Source organism: Pleurodeles waltl, chromosome 1_2 (genome assembly GCF_031143425.1).
Source record: "Pleurodeles waltl isolate 20211129_DDA chromosome 1_2, aPleWal1.hap1.20221129, whole genome shotgun sequence".
In the NCBI taxonomy this organism is placed as follows: domain Eukaryota; kingdom Metazoa; phylum Chordata; class Amphibia; order Caudata; family Salamandridae; genus Pleurodeles; species Pleurodeles waltl.
In genome coordinates, this window is record NC_090437.1 from 1,010,437,777 (window position 1) to 1,010,460,277 (window position 22,501).

Below are 22,501 nucleotides of genomic sequence, written 5' to 3' on the forward strand. Positions count from 1 at the left end.
GTATTGGACCTTTACCTGGCTCCAGAATCAGTGCCTATACATATGCTTTCCGCCTCAGCAGTGGCCTCCGTGCCTCCAAACTCATACTTTGCTGTGCTTCAGCTGTGGACTCCATCACCGGGCGCGCACCAGCTATCCGACCCTTACCTGGCTCATAGTTTGGTGTCCATACAGAAGCTTACTGCTTCACCAGTGGTCACCATCACCAGACCCACGATGGCTAGCGGGCCTTTACCTGGCTCCAAGGTTGGTGCCTGTACAGATGCCTGCGGCCTCTGTCTCCAACTCCCTACTCTGCCACACCTGACCACTTTTCTGTAACACACTAAACACAAATAAGTTAGCACAGCCCCACGCCTCTTGTCCTTCCCCAGCCCCTTTGGGAGATTCTCCTTCTAACACCTTGCCTTCCTCCAGGCTGCCCTCATCATAATCCTCCCTTGTGTCCCGCAGAAGATCCTCTACCTTCACCCAGCTTGGGCCTGCACTTGTGACCAGTCGTGTTACCATGTAGCCTGACTGTGTGGGGGGCTGGCACATGGTGTTTAGGAGGGCTTTACCAGCACCACCATACCGCTCTGCCGTCACTGCTGTCTATCAATCTCTCGATAGGAGCCAGAGGCCGCCCAAGGCCTTCACTCTGGTGGTACCGACAAGGTCATTCCAGACCACCTTCTGCTGGCTGTAGAGTGGTTCCCCTCCGAAGTCCAGCAGACCCCATCAGGGCCTGCCATATCTTCTCCTCAGGGAATGTGAACCGCACCAAGCTCTGCCGAGTCTGTGAACCTGCTTCTGTCCGAGACCTGCAAAAAAGGAAAAACTAACAGGACTGTATTGGCACCATGGGCCCTATGGGACCTGTTCGCCTCCTCCTCGGGGACCCTCAGCCATCTTCCCCGCTCCTCTTTTTCACATGTGCCCCACTGATTAAAACCTGTCACCCCCTTCATCTGCACAATGTTGCACCGCCTTGCAACAAGGTACTCCACCTACCCACCCCTCACCCTCCTCTTCTTCCTCCTCCCTGCTCCACTGTAACATTGCGTCTACTCAGCCAAGCGAATCAGCCTTCCCCTACGCTGGAACTCCCAACCCCTTCTTTCGGTATTGTTCATGAGACCCCTCCTCAGGACCCTCCATATTTGCTTCTGAAGGCCTGCCCCCAACTCACTCCTCTCTTCTCATCTACATACTACCAGCGGGTGACTCCAAAATGTTCGCCTGTGCTGTTTTGTAGACTCTGGCAGCGGTTCCGTACACATGCATAACACACGTTTGGGATGCTGCCTCTATTATATGCTCTTCCAGCTCTGCTGCCGCACCCCTCCCTCTCAGTTGACTAACTGCGCTTCACTGCCCTGCTCCCATTTTGGAGCCTGAGAGGCCGAGAGTGGGCCTTATTGTCAAGCCCGCTTTGCTCCCGAAGCCCAACCCCCTTCTCCCACGTCATGGGGACACACGATGTGTTGTAGAGCTGCCCTTCTCACTCATCTTTCCTCCTGCTGCCGATACTGCCCATTTTTTTTTTTTCCATCGGCTGGGAAGCCTATATGGCCACATCCTCACGGTCTGAGGCTCAGTGTGCCGGGCAGACCACAATCACTTCTGCTCCTTCCTCAGCCAGCAGAGCGAGGCGCCCAGACTCACGGAGGAGCCCCATTGTCTCAACCACCTAAACCCTTGCATCAGCCATACCACAGCCTCTAATAAACTAGCGCTTCCCTCCACACAATAAACAAATTGGCAGAAGATAAAGCAAATGACTGCAAAAAGCTTACAACTATGACTCCCTGCACTAGTTACCAGGTCACCTGTATCTAAAATGAAGGCAGGTAGCCCAAAAACAGCCCGTATATAACCCTTAGGCTATGCAGAGCTACAGTATAGCCCAAACAAGATGGCAGTCGCTGAACTGCACCACCCTTCCAATATCCCCGGTGGGCCGACCTTCCTATGGTCAGCTACCCCCCATAGCCCTATTCTTTCTCTGCTTCCCACTCCATCTTCATACTTGCACACAGAAAAACAGCAAAATGAGACTGGGAAATAAGAGAAAAGTTGATAGAAAATTGAGACATCTTTGAAGGTAAGGTGCCCTGAAAAACCTTAGGTTCTCATGTAGCACAGCTGGCAGGAGCTAATTTCACTGAATGCCTGAGTCATACAAATAAGTAATACCAATATTATAAATGATTATTTGTAGATCTGTGTAAATTGCAGAATCTTTCAAAGGCAGCATCTGTAAATCATTGATTTCAAAATCATCTGTCTCAAAAACGGTTGTCTGTTGCTGAGAACCAAGGTATTACTAAAACATCTACAGCACCAACAACTTTGAGGACTGTTGACGTATAGTGCTACAGAGCAAAATGCTTTTATTTTTAAAATTCAGAAAAATTGTGTTGTTAGCGATACATTTGACATACAACGACAGGGCATGCATCTAGGTGCCCTTTGTGCATCTCTTGTACTCTGTTCTGAAAGTCTCAGGCGCGACAGGACTTGTGTACAGAATCTGGAACTACTGATGCACTTTGCCCTCTGCTTACAGTGCTTCTCCCCTGGCCACCACATACATAGTGCTTAATTTCAGGCAGTGGTTGCAGGTGGGCAGGGGGAAAAGAAAGGACGAGAAAGGTGTAAAAACAGTGATAAAGGTAGAAAGCAGGGCAAAGAAATAGCCTACACGAGTGGTCAGGTCACTTGTGGTGGATAAAAGAGGCATGATGTGGAATCAAAACTACTTAGTGTTCTACACCCACACCTTTGAGGTCACCAGACACAACCTTCTCATAAAAACTTTGGGTCCCAGCACTTATTTTTTACAAGTTAAACATTTTTTTAGGTCTTTTTTTAGGCATCTTTATTTCCTATTATTAGCAATCCTTTAAAATGTACACAGTGGGCTTACATACACTCTACCTAAGTCCGCCACATGCTATTTTTCTTTTCTAATTTAAAACATGTTTATTGACGTTATCACACAAGTGACATAGCGTGAGTATCCTTGGTAATCGGATGGATAGAAATGTGTAAAAGAGAAATAAAGCACGAAAAAGAAGATAGGTAAAGTGAAAAAGGTACACTCATTTGGGATGATGCATATCAAAAATACAGCATGTAAATGTTGGGCCCTTATAAGAATATAAAATAATTGACTATTAATACCTATGGTGGCTTTGTTTTTTTCTACGTATAACCCAAGACCACTCTGCAATGATGTAGAGGAGGTAGTATTAAAGTTGCCAATATGTACAATATTGTTAGTACTCCTAACATAGCAAACCCAGGCTCACCATGTGTGATACAAAATATTATTATAATTTTTCCACCCTAAAAGGATAGTTTTGATGCCAGTTGTGAGTAGCAAATCCACTAAATGAAAGACACATCTGTTATGTGTAGGTGTTGGTGTAATCGCTAAAGGGCTAGAAGTAACAAATATATAATTGAGACTAAGCGTGGTCTGTTCTTTATGCTCCTAGAGTGTATATGTTTGCAGTAGAAAAGGTGTTCAAAATCACCCAAGGAATCTTTACAATACCAAAAGAGAGTCAACCAAGCCTAGTTTGTCTGTTCTCGTAGGGGTGCAAAAGGCTCTGGAGATAGTCAAGTATTTGCATTGTGGAATCAGTGGAGCTATTTCATATTGAGGAATAGAATCCCATATTTTTTCTCATGTCCATGGCGATGGAGGGAGAGTATTATTGGTTATGCAAGTTTATAGCCCTTTTCCTGAATACAGGAATTGTTCAAGCAAACATATGTTACTCTAGAAGTTTATAGATTGTAGAGGCGGTATGTCCTTTGTTTGAAATTGACTTGAAAAATGTCATACAATCAGAGGAATGTGTGGTTCTTAGCTCCCTGAGTGCAACTTTAATTTTCAGAAAAATATAGAACTCCAAGTAATGTAGCTTGAATTTCTCAGTGATTGTAGCAAAGGAGAGAGGGGACTTAGGGGTACCTAGTTCTTTAAAAAGTAGAGTACTGGAGTTCACCCAGCCTTTCCAGACAATGGGTTTAGAGTTTACTTTGATATGTGGATTGAACCAAATAGAGGAAACATCTGATTTTTTTCAGTTTGCTTTGAAAGTATTTGTCAAGTGTTTTTTTGGCTAGGATGGTGTCATTTAGGACCAGGTAAACGTAAGATATATTGGAATGTTTTAGAGTGAGTGTGCTTGCAAAGGATAGGGGTTTAACCAGGTCCACTTAAGTGTCAACCCATGGGGGACGAGAAGGTAGTATTGTTTAACAAATAAGCTTGCCTGGAAAAGAAAGCTGTTTGATAGTTGATGAAGTTCGGTTTCCCCAGGCCAACTTTGAATTTATAAGCTTGAAGTTCGATTAAGGAAGTTCGTGCTCCTTTACCTTTCAGAATAGTTAGAGATTAGGGTTTCTATGCTCTTTTGGAAATTTTCAGAAAGTTGTAATGGGAGCATTCCACAGATTAAAAATGTGAGGGTCCACTATAATTTAAATTGTCTTTAGATGCCCCACCATGTCGAGCACCATTAGTTTTCGACTTGGTGTTAATCAACTCTACATAGAAAAAGAAGAATGAATCCAAAATTGCAAGTGCAACCTTTTTAATCTTTAATTGCTGGTATGCATGCAATTTGGGCCTGTGATTTAGACAAAGGGCTAGGTATTTCCCAGCTTTGTTACGTTCCAGGAGATTTTTGGCTTTGTTTGTTTGACCATATATGTGCTTGTTCACTAAGAATTTTATTGAATTCATATTTTATAGGTTTTATTTTGAGAGTGATTGTCTGATCTAGAGTGCAGGATCTTTCTGATTCAAGATGTTTGTGTGATTATCGGGCCTCTGGTTTTCTATTTAGATTTTTATTTTTCTCAACCATGATAAGCATGATTACCTCTGCTAACAGCGGCCTTCATTGCATCCCATGCAGTTTCTGGGGAAAGGTCCTAAATAGAGTTGTCTTAGAAGAAATTGATCAAGGCCGTTTGTATATATTTGTTTGCATCAGGGTTGTCTAGGACGCTCTAATTTATTCTTCAAGTTTTTTTTTTTTTTGGGGTGTGGTTTGACCACCTCGATAGTAAGGGAGATGCAAGCATGGCCAGAGATGACAATAGATTCAGTCATGGAGTTGTGTAGTTAGGGGAACAAGATTAATATTAGTGGATAGGGAGTCTATTCTTGTCAAAGAATTGTGGAGATGTGAGTAAAAAGTGAATTTGCTATCACTTGAGTTATTCAAGCGCCAAGCATCCACAAGATTATTGTCCTTGTGCATTTGGAAGTGAGATTTAGGCGGGTTGTATAGCAAGATAGCAGCCTATATAAAGCGCATCCCTTGGGAGATTAAAATCCCCACCTTGTAACTAACTTTTGGTAAATCATATACTTGCCTATTTATTCCAGTCCAGAAGAAGGGTTCTTTGTTTGCAAGAGTGTATATGGTAATGATATAAACTGGTAGCTTCCCCATAGAAAGTTGGGTTTTGAGCCATCTGCCAAACTCATCCTGAGAATTAGTATCTAGTGTGCCATTGACTTTCTTTGAGACAAGCCTAAAAACACTTTTTTTTCCTTTGGCTGTATTGAATCTATTGGTATTGCATACTACGTGCCTCTGTAATCTCAGCTCTTTTGTCTTGTAATGAAATAATGCCACCTTGAATTTGCTGACAATAGTCCATCACATATTTGCTTTTATGTGGATGGCTAAGACCCTTTAGTGTTCAGCAATAAGCTTTTAAGTGCTGCATTATACATCACCAAGAGTTAAATCAGGCTGATGTGTAAACCTAAATGGGGCCCACAACCAAAAATGTTGTGGGCACCTATAAACTGGACCTGGAGAGTCAGAAGACTGCAATTGATTTGCATGCAATAGACACCAAGGGGGTCATTCTGACCCTGGCGGCCGGTGACCGCCAGGGTCACCGACCACGGGAGCACCGCCAACAGGCTGGCGGTGCTCCCGAGGGCATTCTGACCGCGGCGGTTCAGCCGCGGCCAGAAAGGGTAAACCGGCGGTCTCCCGCCGGTTTACCACTGCCCTTGTGAATCCTCCATGGCTGCGGAGCGCGCTCCGCAGCCATGGGGATTCTGACACCCCCTACCGCCATCCTGTTCCTGGCGGGTCTCCCGCCAGGAACAGGATGGCGGTAGGGGGTGCCGCGGGGCCCTTGGGGGCCCCTGCAGTGCCCATGCCCATGGCATGGGCACTGCAGGGGCCCCCGTAAGAGGGCCCCGCAAAGTATTTCAGTGTCTGCTAAGCAGACACTGAAATACGCGACGGGTGCAACTGCACCCGTCGCACCCCTGCAACTGCGCCGGCTCAATTCTGAGCCGGCGTCCTCGTTGCAGGGGCATTTCCTCTGGGCCGGCGGGCGCTCTTTTGGAGAGCGCCCGCCGGCCCAGAGGAAATGTCTGAATGGCCGCCGCGGTCTTTTGACCGCGGTGCGGTCATTCAGCGGCGGTACCTTGGCGGACGGCCTCCGCCGTCCGCCAAGGTCAAAATGACCCCCCAAGTGCTAGAAACAAGTAGAAAAGAGAATTGGGATAGTAGGAATAGAGAGGCTGAAAGAGGATGATTAATACTAGTCAGCATGCAAAGTATAATTTAACTGTGACCCCCCCCCCCCCCCACAAAAAAAAATAATCACCACCTTACCCAGAAAAGCACAGTGAAGGTTTTGAATGGGCATCCCAGGAACAGGCACAACACCAGCAAGAACTAAGAGTGTAAAGCAATAATAGCTTCCATCATACAATGATTACACATTGCAGAACCCTTGAAATGAACATAGAGTTCTAGATGACCAAACCCTAAGACATTAAGCAAAGAAATTAGAGATCAAACATTAACATCAATAGAGATTGTAGGATGCATGCAGGCTCTAATGGGTCAATGAATCCACAGTAACAGAACTTTGTAATTGTGGTTGAGAGTGTATGGAGGCCAAAGCTAGATGTTTATAGGAGGTATGAAAACCCCCATTGATGCCTATTATCCAGAACAGGCCTAGTAAAACTGTGGAGAATGTAAGCAGTCAAACATTAGCAAAAAGCAGTAAGAGTGTTCCACTGGTATAATGTTAGTACTCAAATGGTTTTAAGGTGCCTTGAAGAAATAGTTTGTCAGACAGTATGTGGCCATTCTGCTAGGAACAATTACAGTATATTGTGGTATAGAACAGTCTGTTCAAGGAATTAAGTTAGGCCATATATCGGTAATAATGTTTGAAGTATGGATTGAAATGTGAAGAAAATATGAGAATCAAGGATGAAACCCATCTTCTCTTGTAAGAGTTGAAAAGTGTGTTGATTATCCCAGTATAGAATCACCAACAGGTAACAATATAGTATCATACACCTACAATTCCAAACTTCACCATTGCATTAATGGGTCATGCTTGAGTCTTTAAAATCCCCCATCAATGATTCCAAATCTTTCGGGTCATCAAAAATCTTTGAGCGAATCTCATGGTTGATTTTCAGTTTTCCCGGACCCACGAACAAGACAAAGATGTTCAGAGAGCTGAGATACGGTCTCAAGTTTAGGAAATTCTTTATATGTGCCACCGTCAGTATTGCATTGTCTTGAGAAATAACATTTTTATGACCATTCCAGATCAACAATTTCATTCAGTCCAGAATCCTTCGGCATGCTGGTATTAAAGCAGTTGCAGATTCATAGGTTTCTGGTTCGGTTGTGTTGATGATCTCCCAGTCAGGATCCTGTATACTCTCTCAATTTCAAAGTCATTCACAAAGGTTATTCCAAGAGCTTTTGGTAACCATGTCTCAAGAAAAGCAAAGCAGGATTCTGCTTTCTTTTTAGAGTTCTCTGAATGTTTAAATGTTCTCAAGTTACCTCTTCTGTTTCTGTCTTTAAGTTCTGTGTTCTCTTTCTCAAGTGAAGATAGTTTCTTTGCCATTAAATCTGATTGTTTTTGATAATGGTGTTCTGATTATCCTCTGTTCCACCTGTCCTCACTTCTGCCTCCTCTACTGTATTGGCTATGGTTTTAAATAATTTCTCAAGCCAGACAGTTCTGTTTACAGGACTTCTGTGTTCGACTTTGTGCACAGGATGAGATCCTGGAGGGGGTTTAACCATTGAAAGATAATACCCATATTATCGGCATTGTCGATTTTCCTTTAATCAGAGAATCCGGGAGAGACGTCCTGCGTTGTTGAGCCACTTTGTCCTAGGTGTGTTTACTGTCCTTTGGTTCCACCATGATGAGCAGTAATATGTAATAAGAGGAAACTGTTGGGTTAGAGTTGAAACAAGGGGTGCTTGTACGGAGGATGGTGAGATGTCTGGATAAAACTCAGGACAGGTCAGATAGTGATCCCCCCCAAAATTAAGAGACCAAAGGGAAATCCTAGATGAGATGAGTCTCCAGATAAGACGTAATGTAAGTCTCAAGAATAAGAAAGCACTTTGTGTCATTTGTACATCAGCAGGTCAGGGATATGTGCTAAGATGGTGGTTTGGTGTAAAGAATCCCGTGTGTAATCCTGCTCTGTAGTTCCTTAAAGCCTAATGCGCATCAGCAGCATAGTATTTGATTGAGCAGCAACTCATTAACAGGGCCCAGTGTTAGACAAGTGAAAGGGTTAATAGTAAACAAAAGCATCGCCTTATTTTAGATGTTTGTAGTGTGAAAAGAAATAGTGCAGAAATGCACTCCTTAGTGATGGTTCCTTTTGAATGGTGGAATGAACATTGAGCCAAAGAGGTTTCACAGTGGTAGTCCCTCGTTGTAAGTTGGTTGTAGGATGACTGCTTGGTGGGTGGCACTTGAGCCAGGATCACTGCGGCAGGGGCTAGGATAGTTAATGAGGGGCTGAGTAGCGGGCCCCACTGGAGAGAGCAGGCAGGGAAAGCAAGCAATACTCATGCACTCATTGCAGCAGAGAGAGGGAGGTAAGATCCATACTTCATCCTCAGCGCTATTCCATTTAGGATACGGCAACCTCTTTTCACTTTCTCCTTCTGCGGTTACTTCCTTACATCTCCATCCAACATTTCACCATCCCCTCCCCACACAAAGCACCCTTGTACTGCATTCTCTTTTACTTTCCCCTTGTGAATGTTTTGACAGCTTTGTGCCTTCTTCACACACTTTCCATGAGAACTGCATCCTATGGAATGAGTTCTGCACTTTAGGGCTTAAGGCTCAACTGACCGCAGTGGAGAGGGGTGGGGCAATTCTGTATTCTCACATTCATGAAGAAGCTAGTCCTGCTTGTTAACCTGCTTCTTCCTCCATGAGGCACATTACAATGCTACAAGATGGATTGGTAAGGTAAGACTTACTCTTACCTCTTGCACAGACCGGGGTTAGACATTGACTCTGATGGCATCCTGGTTACCCTGAAAAAGGTTCAAGACCTCTGTCAGGCTACCAAGGGTAGGAAGGATGACTGAGACATAGCATTTCTAGATACGACCAGTCGATTTTTAATCCCGCCCAATGTATCCCTAAAATAAAGATCTGTCCTTTGGGTGCACACAAGGTGGTTTTAATGACATTTTCTAGATCCCTGACCTATGCAGTATCTTTCATCTGGATCTCCCGGCAGTTGACACCTCCTTGGTGGTAATATCCTACCAACGTTTAGGAGGATTTTGCCTATTGTGAAGGATGCTACATTGAAATGGATGAGGTTTTCTATCCAATAGCTTTGCTACTGTTTCAATAGGACAGTGGCACTTTCCTAGTTGGTATAGTTCTACTATTACTACCATATTCTTTGTCAGAAACCAAGCCTAGCAAGCCTTGGCAAAACTAATAGGCTAGGCGTTAGCTGGCAGCTTTTGGCATTGTCCATGCTTGTTTTTTGTCATGGTTTTTGCAAAACATTATTGTTTGGGAAGTTTCTGGGCCCTTGTCAATCTAAAAACTAAAACATTGGCCAAAAGCAAAAATCTGTTGTTGGTCTAAAAAACCACATGTTGCCACAGTAGTGAACTACACTGTGTGTGGACGTGCTTCCTAAGAAAGGCCAGAAAACTGTAACACCCAGTGAAGTTAGCTACGAGCTCAAGTGGACTGACCCACAGTTCTGTGCGGTAATAAACAGAAACAAATTGTGAATGACATCATAACAGAGAAATTAATGGAGAGGTGTCTGAAAGCCCCTAAAATTAAGCATATTACACACATATGTTTAGTATTTAATAAACTTGAAAGGTCTTGGCTACTGAACCTTAAAAGGCCCTACTAACTCTGCTTAAAGAAATAAAAATGCCCAACACAGTTGTGAATTACTTCTTAAACTTTCACATGGCCTTGAACCCCCTGCATAAGTTAGAGAAACTACAGAGGGTGGTAATCATACAGCTACAACAGTACAGCAATTGATGTCCCCTTATACAGGACCAGCAGTTAGGTTTCAGAGTTGGTGAATCTATATACATCGACATATGTAAGATGATAATGAGGGCTCTTGATGAGCATCAATCAGCATCCTGCTAGTCCTGACCCTCTCTTTATCCGATAATATTGTTAATCACTCTATATTGTTCAGCACATCCAGGACAACAAGGCATCTCTGGTAAAGGTGTAACCTGGAACATTCTGTTCCTTATCTATTTTGCTCTTCCAGTAAACCTGAGTCAGTTCTCTTTTGAAAACCAAAGATTCTCCTGCATATTTTATTGTGGATCATCCATTTGGCATGCAAGTGTGTACTTGCATTCTCTGGCCAACACATTTTCTATCTAACATTATTGAACAATTTAAGATATTATTTGAGTAATGTGCAGATGACGCACAGATCATGATCGTCTTAGAAGGGGGCCAGTTTACGACCTGCCTCATCCATGTCTAAGAATGTATTCTTCACCTGCTCAAAGACAGAGGGCCAGATGTATCAAACAATTTTGCATTTTCAAACAGTGCGAATCGCAAAATCCGGCCGTTTGCAAATGCAAATATGCCTTTCAAGATGTATGATAGGCATTCGCAATGCTATTTCAAGGAATCGTTAAAATAGCGATTCCCTGAAATTGCAACTCCATTTAGAGAAGTGCAAATTGCGGTTCTCTAAATAGGAAATCGCAAATAGGGAATTCTTATTTGCGATTTCCAAAGCACATGTGTCGAGCATTTCCTAAATGCGAATTGGGCATTTAGGAAATGCAATTACCACCAAATCCAAGTTGGTGGTAAGCATGTGCAATTTTTAAAAATGCATTATAGATGCATTTTTTAAAATAACATGTAGCGCAGACATGCCCGCAAATATTTTTTTGGGGTGCATCAAAGGGGACCTTAGGCTCCCAGCAACCTGGGGTTTGCATTACCTAATTTTCAAATTCCTAACTGGAATAAGTAAATTCGGAAATGCAAAACCATTCGCACCTATGGGCCCACAGGCCCATAGGGATGAATGGAGTCCCATACCCTAATTGCGATTCAGTAATAGCGATTGCGAATTTTAAGAAATCGCTATTACCGACTCGCAATTTTCATACATCCCATTTTGCATTTCTTAAATAGTGATTTCTTAAAATTCGATATTTAAGAAATGCAAACCGGGAGCTTGATACATCTGGCCCAGAAAGCCTATTCTTTTGTAAACCTTAAATCGAGCTGGATACACTTACATTGATCACTAGTGCTAGTTGGTCTATCAATTCTTGAACCAAAGTAAAGAATCTAAAAATCACCTTTGACCTATATTCTTTTTCATTCTTCTAGACGATTGTACAGTTGCTATGTTTTGCAAGGTCAGATCATAACACAGTGGATCTTATCTGTGGTTGAAGACTACCAGGTCTAGATTATTGTAATGGTTTGCACCAGTGCTTAATTTGTAAATAAAAACGTGATGGTGCCCAAAGCTCTAAAGCTTAATAGAGGCAAGACAGAGGTCCTTGTATTAGACAAGAACCCTTTCCTGTGGGGTCCCCAACAGTGGCTGGAAAGTTTGGGTTCTCTTTCGGTGCCTGTATCTAATGCTAAATATCTGTGGATCAGTGTGGATGATAACCTATGAAGCCACAGGTGACAAAACTAGCGGCTATGTGCTTTTCGGCTTTAAAACAGCTTAGAAAAATGATTTGGCAGCTACCAATGTATATCCAGAGAACAGTGATTCAGGCACCAATAATTTCTAGGCTGGATTACGAGAACGTTCTTTATCTTGGAGCAGATAAAGCCGCTACTAAACAACTGCAATTTGTCCAGAACTCAGCAGCCTAAGCACCAAACACCTATGCATCAGATCTTCTAAGAGAACTACATTGGTTATCTACAGTGGCGGCAGCCACAGATCTGAAGTGGAGGGGTGGGCGGGGGAAGGGGAAATAAAATAATAATGATAATTTAAAAAAAGTACCTGTGCAGCTGCCACGGTCAGCCGCCTCGCTTCTCTTCTCTCTTCATGATGTCCCAGCAGTCCCTGGGACCCCAGCACAGCCTCCCCATGCAATCCTGGTGCTGCTCTCATTCTATACTGTCATCATAGCAGCAGGATTGGTCTGAGTGGCTTGGCTTGCCACTCAGAAAATGCATTGGAATCTGTGCAGTTTCTCCAACTCAGCTGTGCAACACAGTCGGGTTGGTGAATCCTAAGTGCGCATGTCAGTTTGACCAGCCTAAGACAGCCGGCCAAACTGACACGTGCACTTAGTGCACTCCACTCATCCCAGCCCCCCCCACCCCCGTCAGCCCGCCTGTGGCCCAGCCCCTCCCGTCCCTGCACATGCTGACTGAGCCAGCAGCTGAAAAATAAAACAATGGCAAAATATTGTTTTATTTTTCAGCTGCTGGCAATTAGCCAGTGGGGCAGTGCTCCTTTGCCATTGCAAAGGAACCACCCCTGGTTACCTATAGAGAAAACATTCCAATTCAAAACCCTATGCTATGTGCATAAAGCTGGACAGGGGAGGGCCCAAAGTAGATACAAGAATTGATAAAAGCGCATAAACCCCCTCAAACTCTATGGTCCACTGAACAATCTCGTTGGACGGTTCCTTTAGTGAAATGTGCACTCATGGGAGGCCGATCCTTTGCATTCCAAAAGCCAAAACTATGGACTGGGCTCCCAGAATCCCTCAGAAACTCTTAATCATTAACAATATTTCGTAAGAAGCTCAAAACATGAGTGTTTTAAGGCAGACGCAAAATAAGATATCTATTTTGTTGTAGCCCCGGGAAACCCCTATGGGATAGCTGAGCACTTTATAAATTGCTATAATAATAATACTCACTCTACCTTGCCTTTCCTGTCCTGTCATTCTCTTACCACAGTTGCCATGCCCCTGGATAAACACCAGCACCACTTACCATGGTCTCACAGGTTCTCTTCACAGTTACTCATCTGTGTTTCTCAGCTACCAATCTGTGCCACGCTACTTGTGCCTGCGCAGCTATTGTGGGCCCCCAGCATGGACACAGCTGATAACCTTTTTCAGGGCCACAGATCTCTTTTCATTTCTTGGGAAGCAGGGTCTCAGTGGGATTCCTTGACAAAGAGGCCACCTTGGTGTAGGACGGAAGCACTGAGGCTTCAAACTTAAATTCTGTTCCCTGATGTTCGTATTTCTTATACAAGGTCTACATACGCAGCCAAGAAGCCAGGGACCAAGGCGAACCACAAAGGCACAACCCCTATGCAAGTTCAACTCTGGACCCACTTGCTCTCAATCCATTTTTAAATATAGATTGTTGTTGTATGCCCAAAATGAAATGTTCTAGTACAGTGTAAGGCAGAGATTTACAGCAAACTGTACATCATAACGCTTTACTCTATTGTGTTTTGGGAAACATGTTATACTAATGATCTGTGTGGAAATTAAAAGAATTTACTGTGTCTTTTTTTTAGGATATGGACATGCACTACGAACCAACAGATACCTCTGCAATGGCCAGGACATCAAATCTCAATGAAGAACTTGGACAGGTGGATACCATTACATTTTTTTTATTACTGTATATGACAGAATCTTGCAGCATGAAAAACAAAGTAAAAAAGCACATTTTAGTGTGATTTGTTGATAGCAAACCATTTTGAGGATGCTTATTTAACATGGGCTGGTAGCTGCACATGCTCAATGCTCTGCAGTTTCCTGCAGGTGCCATAGTCGATGCGCTGCACACGTGACATGTGATTCTTACATGTGAGGCATTTATGTTTTTTGTTAATAAAGTGTAAACCTAACCCGGAGGGGACTCCAGTGCTTTACTTAGAAGCACTAATAGCCAACATGAGACCACTTAAGCTTGCAGTTTAGTTTACAGTTGGAATAGGTGGCATACAAGTACAGAAGAAAAGAGATCAAAAACTCAGTGTTAGAGTGGCATGAGGTGGGCAAGGGATGGTGTGCAGCGTTGGATGGTGGTATTGAGACCTTCCCTGAATTGCACTAATAAAGAGGCAAATTTGAAGCCTTTAAAAAGTCAGTCATCATCCATTTACTGATCTAACCCCATTCATTAATGCAAGGCAGCAAAAAAGTAATTAAATTAATATGATTATTATTGCTTATCCCGAGTTTCAAAAGCCTCTCTGCGTAGTTGTCGCACTAACACAAAGGGCTGGGTAGTAACAGACAGAAAAGAGAGAATTTCAAATCTTTCCTGACTTTACCGTGGAGACTTTCCTTTTATTTTTTAATGGAAGAATCTGTGCCCCACCAATCCCTTGCTTTAGATTTCTCTTTGCTATTGTGGAGTATAAAGAGATTATCGGAAGAGGAACAGAGGGTTCCAAATGGCCACTAAAATGATGTGCAAAGATAAGGAACGTGGACATTTTTGATGAAATGTTTTGTGTATTAAGCTCAAGTACTAAAACGTCTACCTTAAGTCCTATTAAGAAACTGAAAAGAATGTGTGACTTTCCAACCTCAGTGGGCCCTGGATCTTTTTTCAACCCAACTATGCACGTTCTTTGGCCATACGTCCCTTCCCCATCCCTTTGAACTGCCTGCGCACTGTTGCTGGCCACAACAGAAACCCTATTTCACAGTTGTAAATCTCTTATGGAACTGTTCCTCTGTAAGACCATTGGTGGGGGTAATATTCTCACCTTTAATAATAAATATGTTGCCATTTAAAATGTTTCTATAACTGTCCACATATTAAACCAACCCACTCTAGAGACCCATTCTATTTTCTATAACCGTCGACAACATTCATATTCGTTAATGTACATTGAATTGTACTCTCCTCTCCATGAAGTTTTTAAATCTTGCATATTGTGCAGCTCTGTGAAACACTCCTGGATTAAATACCACTATATCAAACAATTATAAATAAAATATATAGAAAAATAGTAAGGTAAATGAATGTTCAAGGAGCAAGTTGGCTTTCTAAGAATGTAATATTAAGTCCAGAGAGAAATAAAGTTAACATTGAAATCAGTCGGTCAGATGTCTGCAAGAATCATCAGATAAAGAAAAAAAAAGCTGAGTTTCAAGATGTTTCCTGCATTCTGTATCACTTTTAATAACTCTGAGTGGGACAGGGAGCTGATACCAGATTTTAGAGCCCAGTACAGAGAGAGATTCACCACAGTTTCTTTTGTGTCTCAAAAAAAGGATGGCACGCAAATTTGGGTGAGAAGACCTTAAGGTTATTAAAGGCATGTAATGTTTAAAATGATCAGAAAGATACATATAGGGCATAAACCAAAGTGAGAGTCTTAAAAATAATCCATTTATGGACTGGAAGCCAATGCACCTTCCTAAATCCCTCAGAAATGGATGTATTATGTGGGAGTTTTAGAACTAATCTGACTGCATCATTTTGGACCACTTGAAGTTTATGTAATAGGTGTTTAGTAATTCATAGTCACCAGCTACTATAGTAGTCCAATCTTGAAGTGACATAAGTGCTGGGGCTACTGTTTTCCTCACTGTCAGAGGAAGGTATTCAAAGAATTTCTTTAATGATTTGATCCATGAAAAACAAGTACCAGAGACAGATACTACTTGAGAATAAAAAAGACAGTGAGCAATCTAATCTGATACTGAGGAAGGATGCAGAAATTGTCAGGCCACTCCAACTAGGGAGAAAATAAATTATCCTAACCAAATAAAAGTATCTCTGTGTTGTCAATATTACATTTCAGGGAATTAAGTTCCATCCAGTGGACAGTGCTTAAAATACTGCTTAGAGCCAAAAGAATTATTGTCTAAAGACAGAACCAATTGAGTATCATCGGCATATGATGTAGACGTGATGCCGAAAGTCAATAAGAGTCATTAAAGGACATAAGTAGATATTGAAAAGGGTCACACTCAGTGCTGAGCAATTTGGAACCCTTGTAGTTCAAGATTTTGTTTTTTGGGGAGAACTGACTAATAGATATAACCTGCCTCCTGTTCTCAAGAAGCAACTGTAACCAAGCTAGGGCCTCTTTACAGATGCCAGCCTCTGAGCCACTGGAGAAGAACTGAGTGGACTATAGTATTGAACACTGCAGACAGATCCAAAAGTATCAAAACTGTGTTCTGACCTTTATCCAATGTAAATGTTATTGTTTCAGAGACTTCTAGCAGTACTGTTTCAGTGGAGTGCAGAGGCCAAAACCCTGATTAAAAATGGTGAAAACTGACACCATTTTCAAGACGGTCCATTAACTGGTCATTGAACAAATATTCCAGCATCATAACTGGGGCAAGAAGAAGTGAGATGGGTCTAAACGTGCCTAGGAGTTTTAGGTCGGCAGTAGATATTTTAATAATGGTTTGATTACAGCCAGTTTCCATGTCTCTGGTACCAGAGCAGAAGAGAGGAAGACATTCAGAATGTTTTTAATAACTGGATTAAGAAATTCAGTATCTTTCTTAAGGACCATGGGACAACAGGGCGTCTAAAGGGGAACCTGATTTGCAGCACAGAAGAGCTTACTCTGATTGCTGGAGAGAAATGCCAGACCAGATAGCCAGAACAGACTTAGATGGCAGAGGGTCCTGTCCTGGACCTGAAGGGATACAGATTCTATCAGGACTGTTATTAAAACTTGTCTGGATGTTTAGAATATTTTTCTTCAAAGTAATTAGAAAGATTATCACATAGAGTTTGAATAGAAAAAAGATCTCCTTCAGAGGCTTTGGGATGAAGGAAAGAATTAGCAGTCTTAAAAATTGTCTTTGAGTCATCATTCACAAATTCTGTCTGAGAAGTGAAAACAATTTCTTTGCCTCTTTAATAAGAATATGATACTTTTTCACAGCAGCTCTCTGAGAGTTTGTCATCAGGGCTGTATTGATAACTCAATTTTCTTTTAAACTGTTTACAGGCTAACGTATCTTTCGCAAGGGATGCTGTAAACCAAGGTGCTGAATTAACTAAGCAGGATTAGATGGGGTTACAAGTTTGTGTATGGCATCCTGGATCCAAACAGTTATATAACTCAAGGTCCTTAGACAACTCTCATTCTGGCAGGTGATTATTTGAACTTTCACCAGACATTTTGCCTCATTTCCGAGTGCAAACATTACTCAAGCCAGTGGACCTATTTCCAGATGAACAATAACTTGCTCCTATATGAAAGGGAATGAAAGATTGGTTCAACCACACTTGAGCCTCAAGGGTATCAGGAGAAAGCATGTGATGATTAATAAAGATTGGATCAAGTGAGTGTCCGGCTATATTAATCAATCAGTCACACATTGCGAGAGCTTTAGTACAGCCATATTATCAATAAGGCTTCTCCTGTCCTCATTAAGGGGGTTGCTTACATGAAAGTTGAAGTCACCTAATATTTTGAAATCAGAAAAATGAAGTATATGAGGTGTCAATGCATCTTCTTTAGAGATAAGAACGCTGGAATAGAGACCAGGTAGACAGTAAATGAGAACTTCAACAAAAGAGATAGATCAGTTAAGTTGAAAACAGAAGCCAGGCTCTCAGTATCTTTTAGACTGTTAACCACCAGATTTTGGTACAGAAACTGCTCTTGAAAAATAATAGCTAACCCCCCCTGACGACTCATATCTATTATAGTGAATGATGGAGTAGCCTGATGGAAGGACAGCTCCAATATCTGGGTTAAACCAGCTCTTGATACATGACTTCGTAATAAATAGGAAGTCATAGCAGCAGTCATAGAGGAGGTCAAACATTTGGTTGCTGTGTTTAGGGAGCGATCTCACATTAATGAGTCTAGCTTGAAAAGTACTTACACATGAAGAAATGGTTCTGGGGATATGGGCTGCCATCTGGCTCCTGGGGACCAAATCCTTGTGATAGAGATTTTCCATTGATCCAAAACAAGGCAGACTTGTATTTCAAGCAGGAGATAGGACCAGCCACCTTTAGTGAATTAAAAATAACATCACAGCAAAATGATTTGTTAATGATTTCATCCCTTAATAAAGGCGAGGGAGTCAATTGCATGAATTCAGAACCCCGAACTAGCAGGGAGGGTGTAGCTCAACGTGGGCCAGACGTGGACGGGTGCAGACTGGCTTGCCTTGGGCACACCAGCAGCATAGCTACTGCACATGTCTCTGCTGGAACCCTCTTTAAGTGCCCACTCATTCCCTCCAGTCCCCCCTAAAGGAACAAATGGACTGCTGAATTCCTAGAAGGCCTTTAGAAATGGCAAAAGAAGATGGCTGCCAAAAGTTACCCCAACAAAATACAATTCATCACAACCAAACTTAGGCCCACAAAGCAGGATTTCTTTTTAAAAACGCAGAAAACCATTAAAAACAATGAGATTCATGCAAGCATAAAAATGCACCGTGCGTCCTAAAGCAGGAATAGACGTCTACGTGATCCTTGGCTGAACAAAATCCTATCCCTACGAAATGTCACAGGCAGCAAGTCTTAATGTGTTCCCCTTCAGTATTGGTTCATGGACGCTAGATTTATATTGTTATCATTATTATTTAGCTGGTATAGTGATTATAGTTTAAGGATTTGAATGCTGTGACTGTGAAAGTGCGATCTTACAAAGAGCTATCCATGGTCAAGGAAGAAACAACAAAAAGCTGTCCTGCAGAAGCAACTGCAACGTTATTATTATGTTAGTGTCTCTCGTTGAAGAAAGTGTCAAATGTGCTGCTGCCATTACTGAGCAGTGCAACCTTAACCGCAATTTGTATTACCTTTTGATAGATGCACTTATTTATGCCATTATACTCTTGCCTGCAAGAGTGTGTCCAAATGTATTAAATTCGCCCTGATCCACAAATTGCATTGTCTGACTCATTACGAATTACGAAACACAGAAGATGTGAAAGAAGCGCGCCTCTACTTATTATGATTTATTGCCACAGTCGCTGTAGCCAATCATTGATCAGAAACAGACACCCTGGCGTGGTATATGAGTGGTATTGGTGGCTGTCCCCAGGGGCCTACACGAACATCTGCAAGCTCCCTCAATGTCATTCATTGCATACCTACTTTTATTTTTAAAAGTCGTCCCTGCTTAAAAAATATATATTAGCAAGCAGGTAATGTAGCGATGGAAGTCTGCTGTTCTTGCAGCCCTCCATCCCGTTATTGCAGCCTTTCTCCGTTAGGTACACAATGGTTTCTGTCTCATATATATCAATGAGACAGTTGTTCTAGTGAGATTCTTAAAATGGACATTTTGCAATACAACTAATTAGTGCATCAGTCTCATCGCAAAACGAAAGGCCACGTTGCAAACTAGTTGGTGTGCACAACCACCACATCAACTGGATAACGACCTGGCCATCAAATCCTAAATTCTAATTAATTAGTTCTTTGTGAGAACCAATTAGTTGCTCGCATATGCAGTATGTTCAAATAGCTGGAAATTTGCAAACCCTAGATTCCTTAATATTTAGAGATCCAGTTAATTAGATATTTGTGAACCATGTAGGTTTGCAACATCTTCACCTACATCTGCTGTTTCGGCTTTTGTGCTCAGCAGATGGAGACAACTTCTTCCTTGACGTTTCAGCATAATTTTGCCCAAAAGTATATATTTTTTTTACCTTATGAGAGTCCCACATCTACATTTTAATCAAATATGAGTAGCATGTTCAGAAAGCTGGAAATGTGCAAGAGAAGCTTATCTTGTAGGTGCTCTCACCTTTATTGTTAAAGTCCTCTAGCCTGTTTTTGTCCTGTACTACTAATCTTAAAACCCACTTGGCACTCTGAAACAGATGTAAAGATTTCAGTGTCAATTGGATGATAGTGCTGACATCAGATTAGGCCTGAGATTCTGCAATTCGTTATACTAGGTTATATGAAATGTTTCCACGGTGCTCTATCAGAAACTACTTTCAAGAATTTAAAATATTCAAAGACGCAAAACACTTTATAGAAACACATTTATATCTAAGGGTCATAACTATTCATCTATTATTTTTTCTGTTCAAGGCAGTGACTTTAATTGAATATTAATCTAATTTTGGTTGTAAAATTTGTCTGGATGGTGCAGCCCTATGAAAACACATTTGTGATGTGTAGACATTCGGGAAAGACAAACTTACCAACTGATTGAATCGGCTCTTTAGTGGGAGGTTATTGTGCCAAAGAGCGTAAAATGACAGCATCGCATTGCCTCCCTGCATCTGTTTCTCAACTGTGTGACATGTGTAAGCCAAGCAAAATAGCTCAGTGGGATTTCCAGTAGTGCAGTAAATGTATAAAATTGTGCTTCTGACAACATATAATTTTGTCTGCATCTGCTTATTTTAGGTAAGACATAGTGAGTATGTGTTTTACATAAAAACAAATACTATTGATAGTGACTTTAGAACTCTTTGAATACAAGTGCTGTTAGCTGTTCTTGCAGTAATATTTATTTGTGTTTATTTGCCTCACTTACAGCACTTGTGTTCTCATTATTCTCAATTGTTTGTTTCTTTAGGTCAAATACATATTTTCAGACAAAACTGGTACCCTTACCTGCAATGTGATGCAGTTTAAAAAGTGCACAATTGCAGGGATAGCTTACGGGTAAGTACTTACTAATGAATAAGACTCTCTTGGGGTGCATTTTGTAATATATGAGGAATGTATGGCCATTAAGATGAAGATGGGCCCTACCCCACCACTTTCAAACTGATATTGTCTTAAAAGAATGTATTTCTCAGTGTGCTTTCAGAACAGAATATTTCCTAGCTAATGTACTGGAAAGGTTTCAGCTCTGCTGAGGATGCTGAGACAAGGATTGGATTGTGATAACTCTTTCTTTACATTCTTCACTTTAACACAGCAGCCCTCATCCAACACAAAAACACATTACATTTCCCAAGAGGCATGGGGAAAAGAGTAGTCCATCACAGCCAATAGCATTCCAGGTCTCTGTGTGTATTCCTTCCTATTTAGGCTCCTGTCCACTTTTTGTCCTGCAAACTCCGCTTTCCTGCTTCCTGTGAACTTATCCTTGCTTCATATCCTTTTCTTAAGAAAACAATATTTTTATTACTGGGGTTTCTAACTTAATTTCACAATACAAGTAGGCATGCAGCGTGGCATAATTTGTACTTTCAGGAAAACATTTCAGCCCACAAAATCACAATTCTCTTACAAATTCCATAAATATATGCCTACTCTTTTAGTTTTATTTGGTTGGTTCATTTAACAGATAGGTCGTTATTGTATCTGTCATTTGGGATAATCCTCGCCTCTGTGCCCTTAATAGAATTTAAAGCTTTCCTTTAGGTTAGGTTTTATATTCTGTGTCAAAGAAGCGAGGATTGTGGTAGTTGAAAGCTTATGTATTACTAATTAAGCCGCTCCTTCCACTAGTTTAAATTTAAAAAAAAAAAAAAAAAAAATGAAATAGTCAGATGGCCAGCCTGCTAAGTTCATGATTTCCACCCCCTGAGCACTTAGCGAAAACGCCTTGTATATCATAGCACCTTTAGCTGAAGGCGCTCCAAATCTAGATGCATCTACCTGCATTACCAGTTTAACAAATCTGGTTATAGTGAGGTAGAACACAGGCTTGAAACTTTTTTGTAGCGATGAACGATTGATTAACTCCTGGAAAGGAACGCTGGAGAAGGGCTCATCAGATAACCCTGGAAATCTTGATACCGATATATAAACAGACAAGCAGTGGTTACTTAGAGTGAAAAAAGAATGGAGGGAAACTGAATATTTCAGGGGAAAGATAAATCAGTCACATATGACCTATGTATTGTATTGCAGATTTTCGAAGAGGTGTAATTGGCAAATCAGTAAACTTTCACATTTAATGGAATTCAAATAAATTTAACTCCATACACTGGACATATGGGGCTCAACAGCAATTCCAATAGCAAAGCTAACATTTGTATTGTAAATGCATATGTTACTCTCTGTGAACTATGAGACATCGTTACATAGCAGGATATTGTGAACAATTAAACGTGTGACCACACAGTGAAAAGGTTTATCAAACTTGCAGGTAAATACGGAAAGACAAAAGGGGCACGTCTAATAAACAGTGGCTGTATCAGTAGTTTCAAAGTCCCATAAAATTATTGAATGACATATTGCTGTGGCATGTATGGGGCTACCCAGCTTATTACTGTCCTTCCACTTTCCTCAAAAAGATACGAATGTAGACAGT

At 41.6% G+C, this 22,501-nt stretch overlaps 1 protein-coding gene across 5 annotated transcripts in view; it reads left to right on the forward strand.

The window, feature by feature from the left end:
• Positions 1-22,501, forward strand: part of ATP8A1 (ATPase phospholipid transporting 8A1) — a 944,803-nt gene that overhangs the window by 390,206 nt on the left and 532,096 nt on the right. For all 5 annotated transcript variants that reach the window (XR_011194335.1, XM_069201769.1, XM_069201775.1 and 2 more), the window contains exons 13-14: positions 13,829-13,906; positions 20,810-20,898. Coding sequence is in view for 4 of the 5 variants with exons in the window: in XM_069201769.1 (XP_069057870.1) it covers positions 13,829-13,906; positions 20,810-20,898 (167 nt within the window). In the remaining variant the exon portion in view is untranslated. The remainder of the gene's footprint in view (positions 1-13,828; positions 13,907-20,809; positions 20,899-22,501) is intronic.